This window comes from Girardinichthys multiradiatus, chromosome 15 (genome assembly GCF_021462225.1).
Source record: "Girardinichthys multiradiatus isolate DD_20200921_A chromosome 15, DD_fGirMul_XY1, whole genome shotgun sequence".
NCBI lineage: Eukaryota > Metazoa > Chordata > Actinopteri > Cyprinodontiformes > Goodeidae > Girardinichthys > Girardinichthys multiradiatus.
The window spans coordinates 5,878,697-5,891,655 of NC_061808.1; the positions used below are offsets into that span (position 1 = coordinate 5,878,697).

The 12,959-nt window shown below is 39.7% G+C and overlaps 1 protein-coding gene across 2 annotated transcripts in view; it reads right to left on the reverse strand.

Moving 5' to 3' along the window:
• fam184ab (family with sequence similarity 184 member Ab) overlaps positions 1–12,959 on the reverse strand; it is a 212,807-nt gene that overhangs the window by 13,601 nt on the left and 186,247 nt on the right. For both annotated transcript variants that reach the window (XM_047388056.1, XM_047388057.1), the window contains exons 18-19: positions 8,632–8,778; positions 94–211 (exon numbers count right to left, since the gene is read on the reverse strand). In XM_047388056.1, coding sequence (XP_047244012.1) covers positions 94–211; positions 8,632–8,778 — 265 coding nt within the window. The remainder of the gene's footprint in view (positions 1–93; positions 212–8,631; positions 8,779–12,959) is intronic.

The window sequence follows — 12,959 nt, forward strand, 5'->3', positions numbered from 1 at the left end:
TTTCAGCTTTATTGTGCAAACCCCGTGGATCCATAAAGCTGATCAGTGAGCTCCTGCAATTTCTTTGTCCTGACCTGATCTTCAGTTTCTTACCACCAGTTTTTTGACGAGAGATTCTCTCTCTGTGACCATCTCCTTCAGCTCAGCGATAACCTGCAGATCTTCAGGTCGACTCTCTCTGTTTCTGAACTTCTCCTCTGTTCCTTCCAAACTGTGAGAGAACAAAACAAAAATAGAAATGACTAATAAGTAATTTTATGAGTTATTAATGTGAAATGTTTTATGATCTTTCCCTTTGATCAAAAGAACAGTGTTATTTCTGTTCTCTCATCAATTTGATGGCAGCAGTTTTAAGTCAAAAGCATCTTTAAGCAACGACCCCACAGGTCATATTGAACAAAACGCTATAATGGACTTTCTCTCTGTCCCTTGTTGAAATCACCTGGTTCACTAAATTAATCATTTACCACTTGGGGACATTTCTCTGGATGCAGCACATAAATAAAGGCTGACAACTGGACATTTCCACTTCAAATAAATCATCCAGATCAACGTTTCAGTAAAAATGGAAAAGACTTGTTCTATTTGTCTTGTTTTATCTGCAGGACAGGATAACTTTTACTGATGTTTGATTAACCTGACTCTGCATTAAAAATGTTTTCTTTCACAGAAACCTCAAAAATGTATCACGTCTAACAGGAAGCCAAAAATGACTGTTGTGACATTTCTGCAGTAGGAAGGCTTTCCTGATAAGGTCTGCTGGAAACCAGTTATCCAGCCACACACTGATCTACGTCTGCATTTGATCTAAAACTCCTTATGAACTCGACTGGACCTCTGTTTTATCGTGTTTGTCAACCCATCTCAACCGCTAATGCAGACCAACACCCCTCGATGCTCAGAACCAGAACAAATCTCACTCTGCTTACTGTAGAAGTCCGAATAAAGGTTCGGACTGATGCCACGCCCAAACTAGCCCATTGCAACCACTGAGATGTAATAACTCTTGTGGATCACGACTTCACCAACTACAATGAACAATACAAGATGACAGCCATGTACATCTGTTAGTCTATCGGCTTACTGCTCGGTTACTAGACATAAGGAAAGGAAACGTATGTTTATGGATCATAAAAAGCCTTTAAGAATTAATTTAGTGGAATATTTTTAATTCAGTTCAAAGCAGTTTCATTTTTATAGCACTTTACAAACAAGTGAACACGCTGAACAATAAAACCCATGACACAAAACAAATAGACATCCAAGAAAATGATTAAAAACTGTTAGGATAAAAAAATCATAAAGAGTAAGTTAAACAGTCAAAGTAAGGAAATAGATAAAATATGATATGAAACACTTAAAATCAAGACAAATAAACAAAAGGTCAAAATGTAAAATAAAAAAAATGTAAGATGAAGGCAGACAGTTGTCGGAAAAGAAAATGTTGCTGTTTTTATTTAACACATATTAAGGAGCTTCACAGATTTTCGCAGCTAATTGGATTAAGATGTGTTAACATTTAGATGCATTTTGACACTGGCAAGAAGAAGCAGACACTCCTGCTCTAACACATTCAAAAGACATGAAGCAACAATAACAACACCAGTAAAGGTGAGGCCTTCTATGTAAAGAGGTTTCAGCTGGAATAAAATTCCTTATAATAAACTCTACAAATACATACCTCTACATATAAACAATATGTTTACCATTTAAGGGCTTAAATCATTCAGGATTGATAGTATACTGATAGGATTGATCACATATTCATTTTAACCCATCAGATGAGACCAAAACATTGTTCTTCTCTTTTCTCATACAGAGCAGTTCTCCACCAGAGACACTTTCCACTTAGACCAGTGGGTCGTTCATTATGAAATCTAGTCAAAGGGATTTTTGCCCCAACTCTTATAAAATGTGATGCTTCCTGTATATGGTATTTGTGCATATTCACAAATCCTCAAAATTCTCAAAGCCCTCACAAAACAAATCTGCTCCTGAAATTATGCTTCTCTGCATTGAAACCATTTCCTCTTTTAAATGATGTTTTATGTTTGCATTTTCAGGAAAATATGACAATATCTTTCTTTTAATTTAAATCACAGCTGGGCGTGGCGCTGATGGTGGAGGAGTTAAGCGCGCAACCATATACGGAGGCTACAGTCCTCAAAGCGGCCATCCCGGGTTCGAGTTCTGGACCCGGCGACATTTGCCGAATGTCTCCCCCTCTCTCTACCCCTCTTTCCTGTCTGCCTACTGTCAAAAAATAAAGGCCACTAGTGCAGAAAAAATATCTTAAATAAAACAATCACAGCTATAGCAAAATGCATCTAACTCTATAGGATGAGGGCTGTTTGTAACACCTATCTAAAAACCCATTTAACATGATTCATGCGACAAAATGAAGCATATTTTGTAAAACATCAAGTCCTGCCATGTATATGAAGTATGTGTACCGTTAATGGTGCTCCCCTGTCTTGCTAAAGGCATTAGTATAGGGAATCAGATCGTGGCATTAGCACAGCAGCACAGCTCGACGTCAGGGGATAAGCTAGCTACTACTACAGGACTGGATGGTGGCACATCCAGATTTCCACATCAGAGAAAGGGTAAGATTTGTGTGCGCTGAGGTTTAGATCCCAGCATTAGCCAAAGGAATTTTTTTAATAGTGTTTATCACCAGCATTCGCAACAAGCTCACCTTGCAAACTTCACAGGTACCAATCACTACGGTGATGATTAAAACTGAAAATTCTGTTATCAAAATTATTACTGATGTCTGAGCTTTGGGCACCTTTAGTACTGGAGGTGTTCTGAACCTCTACTAATTTGAAGTGAGACAAACTATTGGGCTTAGAAATCATGAATGAGTTACCTAAATGACTGCATCTTGAGTTCTTGTGTGGATAAACATGTGCTCTGTAACTAAAGATGAAACACTTTGAAAACAACAAATGGCTGTTGGTGTGTGTGTGAATTAAGTTTTGGTTATGGATAAGGTTAGGAATATACCTGTAATGGTTGGGGTTAGTCATAAATGTAGTTACCAAAATGAATGGAAGTCAATACAAACTCCTAATATGGGTAGAAATACAAACGTGTGTGTTTTATTAAACAAATGCTAAGATTTCAAGAATATAAAACTGTGGGTGCAAAGCAGGATCACTCTATTCAGAACATCCTCCGGACCCAACCTATTTAAAAGCTTTATTGTGCGACGATCACAGGCTGCAGCCTCTCATGATAAACACAACCATCCTTCTTTAATTTGTTTCTCCATATTGTTTTTTTTTCCTTTGTGTCATTTTATCTCCTTCACTGCATGGCACCGATAGACTGGTGCTTAACAAAGCTCCCAAAAATCCCAGAATGCAATGCGGTGTGATATCTGTGCCCATTTCCTATTAGGCTGTGTAAAATATACCATGTGCTTCCGCATAATGACAGAATCAGTCCCCAGGTGGTCAAATAATTATTAACTAAAATAATCAGTGACAGGTCCAACTCCCCCACCACTTCAGCCACTTCAAGCAAACAGCATTCTGAGGTGAGTAAACCTTCACTGGTGAAGACAGATGTCTGAGTAGCACGAGATTAAATAACATCTGGAGATCAAAGTATGTATGCTTAAATGTCCAATATACAGTCGATGCAATTTCTTATTGTGATGTATGCATCTTCATATGCCATTAAAAACATAAGGCAGATTTTGCAACATTGTGGTGGGGGACATGAGACAAAAATTAGAAAAAGTGCAACCTCCTAGTTTTCCAAAGTCACACAACGGATGATGTGTTCTCTTTAATCTGCATATAAATTGTCAAAAGTGTTTATTGTTGTTGTTGTTGCAGGTTATCATTAATGTAATTTCTCAGGCACAGAGGATGTTGTTCTTTCAGCTCCGAGGATGACCTCAATATTGTCAGAACCTGGAAGTCTCAGTCATACTTAAATCTGCAGGACTTAATGGGAGGCAAATAGCTGATAGCACATCCTAGTAGATTCAAGCCTATGTGTTTTTACTAGCAGATTGAACTTCATCTGAATTTGCTATGAGCAAAAGGAAACTGATGCCAAATGTTCAATGTGGAGCAATTTTGCACATGAATGCTATGATGTAAGCAACCGTTGCTGAGCCTGGGGAGCCTCAGTCATGAAAGGAAGTCTGCTTCATCTGTGGCATTTATTCTGGTTTTTCTATTTTGGCTTTGGTATATATATGTATATCAACCTGGTATTCTTCACATACTGCAGGGTGAAAATTGACTGCAGGAGTGTGCTGATAAGAAATATGGTCCTAAAACGAATCAGTGAAGAAGCATACAGGGGTTGGACAATGAAACTGAAACACCTGTCATTTTAGTGTGGGAGGTTTCATGGCTAAATTGGACCAGTCTGGTAGCCAGTCTTCATTGATTGCACATTGCACCAGTAAGAGCAGAGTGTGAAGGTTCAATTAGCAGGGTAAGAGCACAGTTTTGCTCAAAATATTGAATTGCACACAACATTATGGGTGACATACCAGAGTTCAAAAGAGGACAAATTGTTGGTGCACGTCTTGCTGGCGCATCTGTGACCAAGACAGCAAGTCTTTGTGACGTATCAAGAGCCACGGTATCCAGGGTAATGTCAGCATACCACCAAGAAGGACGAACCACATCCAACAGGATTAACTGTGGACGCAAGAGGAAGCTGTCTGAAAGGGATGTTCGGGTGCTAACCTGGATTGTGTCCAAAAAACATAAAACCACGGCTGCCCAAATCACAGCAGAATTAAATGTGCGCCTCAACTCTCCTGTTTCCACCAGAACTGTCCGTCGGGAGCTCCACAGGGTCAATATACACGGCCGGGCTGCTATAGCCAAACCTTTGGTCACTCATGCCAATGCCAAACGTCGGTTCAATGGTGCAAGGAGCGCAAATCTTGGGCTGTGGACAATGTGAAACATGTATTGTTCTCTGATGAGTCCACCTTTACTGTTTTCCCCACATCCGGGAGAGTTACGGTGTGGAGAAGCCCCAAAGAAGCGTACCACCCAGACTGTTGCATGCCCAGAATGAAGCATGGGGGTGGATCAGTGATGGTTTGGGCTGCCATATCATGGCATTCCCTTGGCCCAATACTTGTGCTAGATGGGCGCGTCACTGCCAAGGACTACCGAACCATTCTTGAGGACCATGTGCATCCAATGGTTCAAACATTGTATCCTGAAGGCAGTGCCATGTATCAGGATGACAATGCATCAATACACACAGCAAGACTGGTAAAAGATTGGTTTGATGAACATGAAAGTGAAGTTGAACATCTCCCATGGCCTGCACAGTCACCAGATCTAAATATTATTGAGCCACTTTGGGGTGTTTTGGAGGAGCGAGTCAGGAAACGTTTTCCTCCACCAGTATCACGTACTGACCTGGCCACTATCCTGCAAGAAGAATGGCTTAAAATCCCTCTGACCACTGTGCAGGACTTATATATGTCATTCCCAAGACGAATTGACGCTGTATTGGTCGCAAAAGGAGGCCCTACACCATACTAATAAATTATTGTGGTCTAAAACCAGGTGTTTCAGTTTCATTGTCCAACCCCTGTAGAAAGATGCTGAGGAGAGTTTTCTGAAAGTTTTTCAGTTTTCATGAAAGCATGAAGTTTAATAAGGTGACATTTAGTTTCAGGTGTTGGAACCTCCTGGAAGCCAAAAGGTACTAAACTAATAACGATGTTTGTTATCTTTGTAACTGTTTGGTCGTGTCTCAATTTCTGGCAGTACGGCTGCTGGTCTTCTGTTGCAAGGCCTTTTTCTGCATGCATGCAGTACTTGGCCAAAAACAGGTTACATTTACATAGAATTTACATGAATCTATGAGGTATTTTCATGAGGAAGATGAGAGACACCAGAACCATCAATGCAGACCTGAAGGCCAATATCAAAACAACTTTGGCTTCTATTACACCTCAGCAGAACCACAGGGTGAACATCTCCATGCCACACTGCATTAAGTAATTCATGCAAAAGGACCCTGACCTGAAGTGTTGAGCACATATAGCGACAGTAAGTGGACATACTTTTCAGTCGGCTGACATTTCTGTATTAAAATATCTTTTTATGTCCCTGGATTTTTCTCACCTCACCTTGCCCACGACAGACTTCTACTGCTTTTTGAACCCATGCTGATTCTCTGCCACTGATTTGTGCCAAATCCTTTTGTTAAGAATCCTGATATCTGCCCTCCTGTGTTTTGTCATTGTTTACCGACCACATACCTGAATTTCGGATTGGTGCTTTAACTGTGGATTCTTTCAGTGTACCAAACTCAAACTGTGTGTCTGTATTTCCTCTCCTGCCTTTATCATTAATGACTGTTTAGCTACTGGACAACCTCTCTAGTCTGAAAAACCCCCAGAGTCCCCTGCCGACCACCACTGCCTGGGAGACACCCTGCCTGTCTCTCAGTGCTGCAGGTTAACAGATCTTATTGTTTGATTTGAAATCACTAACCTGTGTCTTCTCCCTACAGAGCTACCAGAGTGGTGTTCCTTGACCAGAGCAATAATCCTGACTTCTGTTCAATAAACCTATTCAGCCACAATAAACGCTTACTCGTATGTTGTGGCTGAATTTCCAGTTTTACTTGGTACAGAATCTAGCTATAGATCTACCTAGTCTAAACTATTTTCTGGAACCTCCCAAAATCTGTGTACAGAACTTTAAAGATATAGTGCATTAAAGATGATCCAAATATGGGGAACCGTTTTCTGAAACAAAGAGCAAAAGAACTAAAGCCTCAGAGGCTTTAAAGTGTTTACAAGCAGAGATGCTTGGCTTGTAAACTGTTGCCTCAGGCACCCTTTTGCCCTTTTTATCATTTCAAAGCTTGGAAATACATATAAAAAATACAATATTTCCTGAATGCACACCTTAAGGGAATGTTGACAGATTTTATTCAGTTTCGTAATTAACAGAAACTTTTGATCAAGAGATTTTTTAAGGTTCAAACGCATAGTGATGAGTGCAGGTAATGTGCCCAACTCCCACAGGACCAATTTATTTGACCCAGATGAAAGACAAAATATTAAAATATGCATGAAATCTGATCAGAGCAACAGCTTCAGTGTTTGTTTATCATGAGAAATAAGGAGCTGAAGTGATTACAGTGATTAATCAGGTAGGATGGCACTAAATCTGTTAAGATAGATTTGTGCTTTGCTTAAAAAATGTTCCAAACTGAATAAGACCCTAACAAAGACCACAGAAAAAAATCTTTAACAATTAAATTAAAGTGTGAAAGACCAAGAATAAAAACAGCTAACCCTTTAAGTAAGCTGTTTCTGCTGATCAGTTTTTAAAATGTTGAAAATGCTTTAGTTTAAGCCAAGTTGGCTCAAACTAAACCTTCAACCTTAAATCAAGACAAGTAAGAAAAAAGCAAAACAGCTGAAAAGATTAGAAAATATAAGACTGAACAGTAAAATATGAACGTGCAAGGTGTGATGTTTTCCTCAAGTACACACCAGCAGGTGGCGCTGTGCTGTCACCAGAATCAGACTGAAAAGGAGGTCATTTGTGACGAGGAGGTTGATTGCTGCATGTAAGCAGACCACATTATGTTTCTGTGACTTTCCTTTATTTGGCTCTGCGCTTTCATACATCTTCCTCTGACTTTCACTCAGACTATCATGAATTTGGTTCAGTCTGCTCGGCTCTAGCTTTGACATCGCCGCCACTCACCAGCAACAAATAACCTTATACTTCCTCTCCTTTTCTCTTTCAGCATCTATTGTTTTCACTCCTGTAGCACTGAATGCTTTTCCTCCAGAAAACAGGCTTCAGCTAATGACTGACTTCACCTTCATATAGTCACCTTATTGGAATAAATCAGTATTATAAACGTCTTGCATCAAATTATATAAAAAACTTTACAATTAAAATTCTAAGAACCTTCATCATTTCTTTCCAAGATAAATATATTTGGGCACATTTCATGTAAATCTGCACATTAATTTTTATCTGACATTCAGTTGTGGAAGATTCAACTATAGTTAGTCCAAAATATTTTCCACTGAGTTCTCAGTCCTTTTTGTTCAATTTTTACAGTAAAAATATAAACTGATTTATGACACAATTCAACAGAGGTCAGGCTTTAAAAATGAAAACTGCAAAAACTGGAAGGAAGAAAAGCTGAACAGAAGAATAGATAAGTAAAGACATATGAGGATGGATTGATGAAGACAATGGGATAAGGATAAAGTTTGGAACAACAATTATTTTAAGAGCTGAAAAATACTTAACATTAAATTCATGACTGCTCCGGAAAGAAATCTGGATGTGGTTTTTCAAATAATAAAATGTGTTTTTCTGACTGAAGCAGCCTAATTGCCAGGCTATGTTAATATTTGTTCACCATCATTTTCTTCCATCTAGTGAAATAAATCCCAGTATTTATCTAATGATCCACAGCAAATATTCATCATAACAACCAAGGACACCTTAGATTAAGAAAAGATGCTTTCTGACCCTAGACTGTGGAGCCTTACAGCAAACTGAAGGTTTAACTCCATGCAATCCTACAAGCTTGGTTTGTTAATCAGCTGTTGGTTGAAGTCAATGCAGTACATTTATGTTGCGTACGTACAGAATCTGAAGAGCGGAGATCTTGTCTTTGAGCACCTCCTGTGCCTTGTTGAAGTCAGACAGCATGTTCTGGGTCTCTCTGCTGTGGGCCGCGCTCAGCTCGGTCAGCTCCCTCTCGTGCCTCTTCGCCAGCTCCTGTTCGTGAGCCCTAAGGAGACAGAAGAGATCAGAGCTGAGTAGCTCAGAGGATCAATGCTGCTGACCTGTTAAACACTGAAGGCATGATATAGTGATTAGCTTCCAGCTACAAACACAGAATAAACCTAACCTGAACTGTAGCTGGTTATCAACCTAGTTTGTAAAGATATAACCACCTGAGCACAGATTAAGACTTATGTTTGTAAAGTATGCATGTTTGTTTTGCTGCATGTCAACATAAGTTGACTGCATTTAATTTAAAATATTTTACTTTGCAACAATGTAAAACAGTTTTAAAAGTCAAGTGCAAAAGGTTCAAGATAAAAAAAAATTTAACGTATGAGTGCAGGTTTATATCTAAGCAGGTCACCATCCCTAAAATACGTCTACTCTAAAATAACACCTGAAAAACACCAGGAAATGTACAAATGAACAGCCTGCGTTACGTCAAAGGCTCGATGTAGTTTTCATTAAAATAATCAAACGCATCATGTCGAGTTGCATCATTCTATGCCACATCAGGTGTAGCAGGGGTAAAACAAATCTTCCCTTTCATGGAAATCGAGCTCTAAAACACAGTGACGCACACAGCGGCTTAGGAAAAAAAGAAAGATTTCCTTTTGATCTGTGAATGGCCGATGTTTTGCCTGAAGACTTAATCAGGACGTGCAGATTGCGTACGTCTCTCCAAGGAAAACATAAATGATTGCTCTGCGGAGGAAATGGGAGTGAGATTGGAAAAAGGAGACGCATGATGCATGGAAATAATTCAAATAACAAAACCGTATGAAAACAAACAATGACTGTAATTAAGATGGAGAGAATAACAGTAATGGATAATGAAAAAATCTGCACCAAATTAAGAGTAAATGTGGGAAGACGTGAGTGGTGAGTGTGATGTGTTCAATAATTTATTGTATCAAATAAATTATGTTAAAAAGTGATGGCTTTTAAGTGGTGGGAGAAGATGAGGGGACGCATTCGGATGTTGGAAAATGGGAACATAAGAAGATACTAATGAAATGAGGAGAAACAGGCTGATGAAAGAAAGCAGAGGGAGAGAAGGGATAATGGAGGGGAGGTGGATGTCTGTCTTCTCACTATGACTAGGCCAACTCTCCCCGAGGGGCGCACATCTTATCTCTCCCTGCTTCCTCTTTTTTTATTTATCACTCTATTTTTATCCCCATGACCAGAATTCAGACGAGGAGTTACGTAACAGGAGAGGCCTGTCAGCGCGGAGCGAGCACGGGCGAGCATAAAGGCAAATTAACGATGGATAATGGAGCGACAGGAGGGCAGCTGTAAAACAAACAGAACCTTTAAACACAACATCTGGGGATGATTGATTTTAATGAGCAGCTGGACTGCATCAGCTGCAGAAAACTGCTTTCAAAAATTCCAACCACACTGCTGGGAACAACATGACTGCACATTAGGTTTCTGTTTAGATTTTACCCAAAATAACTCCCACATTTCCAAATCAATGAGCTCCTGACATCAGCCGGGAGAAGGGGTGGGAGTAAGGCACTGATTTGTCTTTTTCCAGCTTTCATTTGGTTTATTTCTATCAGAGAGAGATACCAGAAACGAGCATCATCCAAATATAATCAGAGGAGTCCACATTTAGCACCACATGGTGACAGATCCACAGCTGGTTTGTGTTTGGGTTCTGGGGCGCAGGAAAGTGGATGAAGGAGAGCTGGGTGATGCTTAAGGACCAGTTTCAGCTTCAACTCTTAAACTGGTTACTGTACTAATCAAGCAAATCAGATGTAATGTTTAAATTACAGAAAGCTTTTAGATGTCAGATGTTAGGTTTGCAAAAGGAAAATAAATAAATGCTGAAACCTTTTAATGTCTTTATTGAGCCTTTACTCTGACTAACAGCATCCAGATGCATTTGAAATCATTTAATCACCCAAAACTGGACAATCTTTTTTCTATCACTGAATACACCAAACCCCAGTGTCACCTGATCATGCTAAAAACAACACTCTTCGCTATTACAGAGGAAATAAATCCTCAAGGTTTAAAAATGGAGTCAGAGGAAGTAGAAAGGATGCAAGAAGCTATTTGAAGGAAATAACTAAGAAACCCAACTGCTCCATCCCTCCATGCAGTGGCGCAAAAAGTGGGTATGCACTGTATGCAACGCATAGGGGCGCAGTACTAGAGGGGGCGTCAAAACCCCCAATAGAAAAAAATGTTTTTCTAGTTGGCATTTTCTATATTTAACAGCATGAAATGATCAATAACAGAGTAACAGCACTGATTAGGCGTCCCTCTGCCCCTTCACCTCCCCTCCTATCGCTCTCCCTTCCCACACAGGTGGCTTGGGCACACGCCCCTAGGAGAACGCTCTCAGGCGAGTTTTTTTTTGGTTTTTTTTGTTTTAAATCTTAGACTACCACTCGTACTGCACTTGACAACAAGATGGAGCGGCAGAAAACAAAGTTATCCGGGGCGCAAAACAGAAAAAGGAAAAGGGAGAAGGATAAAGATGTTGGCGGGATGAAAAAAAGCCTTTCAATGTGGTTGAAAGATAGTAGCAAAGTACCGTCAGTGTATACACATACATATCCACACACTAAGTGTAAGAATGACCGAAATAAAACTTAGGAAATATTAACACAGGAAAGCTAAATTGTCGTGGCGCCAGTGCCCAGCTATAGTCCAACACTTAGCCCTCTAGGCTGCAATTTATTCACTCATATGTATATTTATTATTATTGATTCTTTAATTAAAGATGAGTTGTACAAGTTTATGTGTGTATCAGACAAATTAGTCCAGTGTCACTATAGCCCTTAGACTCAAAAAGGTTGGTGGCCCATGTTTACCAACCTTCTTGGCAGGGGGACACTTGAGTTTAAATGTCTTATTTAATATCACTACAGTGGTGTTGTGATGGATCTGATAAGTCAGATCAGATGCAATGTCCAGTCAGTAACTGTTATCCAACAAGGAGATCATTTAAATTTAAATATTCATTTCATTGTGTTTTGACTGTTGTATTTTTTAAACCTACTTAAGACAAAATTAATGTCATTCAGCTGTGAGGATGGAGAGAAAGAAGAGAAGATGACAGAGGAAGAATCAGGACAGACAGGGGAAGGCGACAGGTTGGTCTAATATTAGGTGGAAGTGAAGGAACAGCTACTTAATCCCAAGCAAAAATGTTTAAACATTATTTTAAAAAAACTGTATTAAGATCTGTAATTTTTATAACTAATATAGAATGCTTTTTTGACCATATGACTTAGTGGAAAATGCCACAGACAAGGGGTGAAAGAGGCAGACATGAGGTCAGTGACAGAAGAGACAACTGATGATGTCTGGTAGGAATAATTACATTAGGGAGGCAACAAAAACCTATATACCATGATGATTTGAATTTCTGATGACCATCTTTCATTGTGTTCTTTTTTGGGAAAATTAGTGCAGGCAGACATGGCGAGTCAATCACCACAAAGGAGTTTGTGGTTTTCCAATTTTCAACTGTCTGAGAAATTTAAATTCATCACTAAAATGGAGCACATGACTAAAGCTGAGCTGGAGGAATCAGTGACCACATATGCCCTGACCACCTGTGATGTGTCAAGAGATATCATTTAAGAAATATACCCAGCAAGCCGTCTACTGAAGGGTTACAAGGCTCTAGAAAAGTTAAATTTCCTCATTCAAGAGAACCTTGATTTGGTATTTCCAAATTTGACAGTAGCCCTTAGAGTATTTTTAACTATGCCTCTGACAGTTGCATCTGCAGAGAGATCATTTAGCAAGCTCAAGCTCATCAAAACATACCTTCGTTCAAATATGAGCAATGATCGCTTGTCCCAGTTAGCAGTGATCTCTATTGAAAACAGTGTGGCACGGTCTATTTCACCGGGGGGCGCCGGTGACATGTTCGCATCCACCTCAAAAATATGTAGTTGCGCCCCTGCCTCCAGGCCTGGGGTCAGTATTTGCCTCAAGTGGAGGAGCTTAACTGTCTTGTTGACAACTGATGGCAGGACGCTGGAGCCTCATCTCCAGTACTGTGAGCATTGGTTGAGTCTGTCAATATGAAGAAAGAGCAGAGCCAAAACTCAAAGCTCTTAATTTGTCAGGCTGTGTACGTCCTGAGTCTTAGCAGTGGTGACGAGATATGGATCGTGACCCAAAGAGCAAGATCCTGGATACAAGCAGCT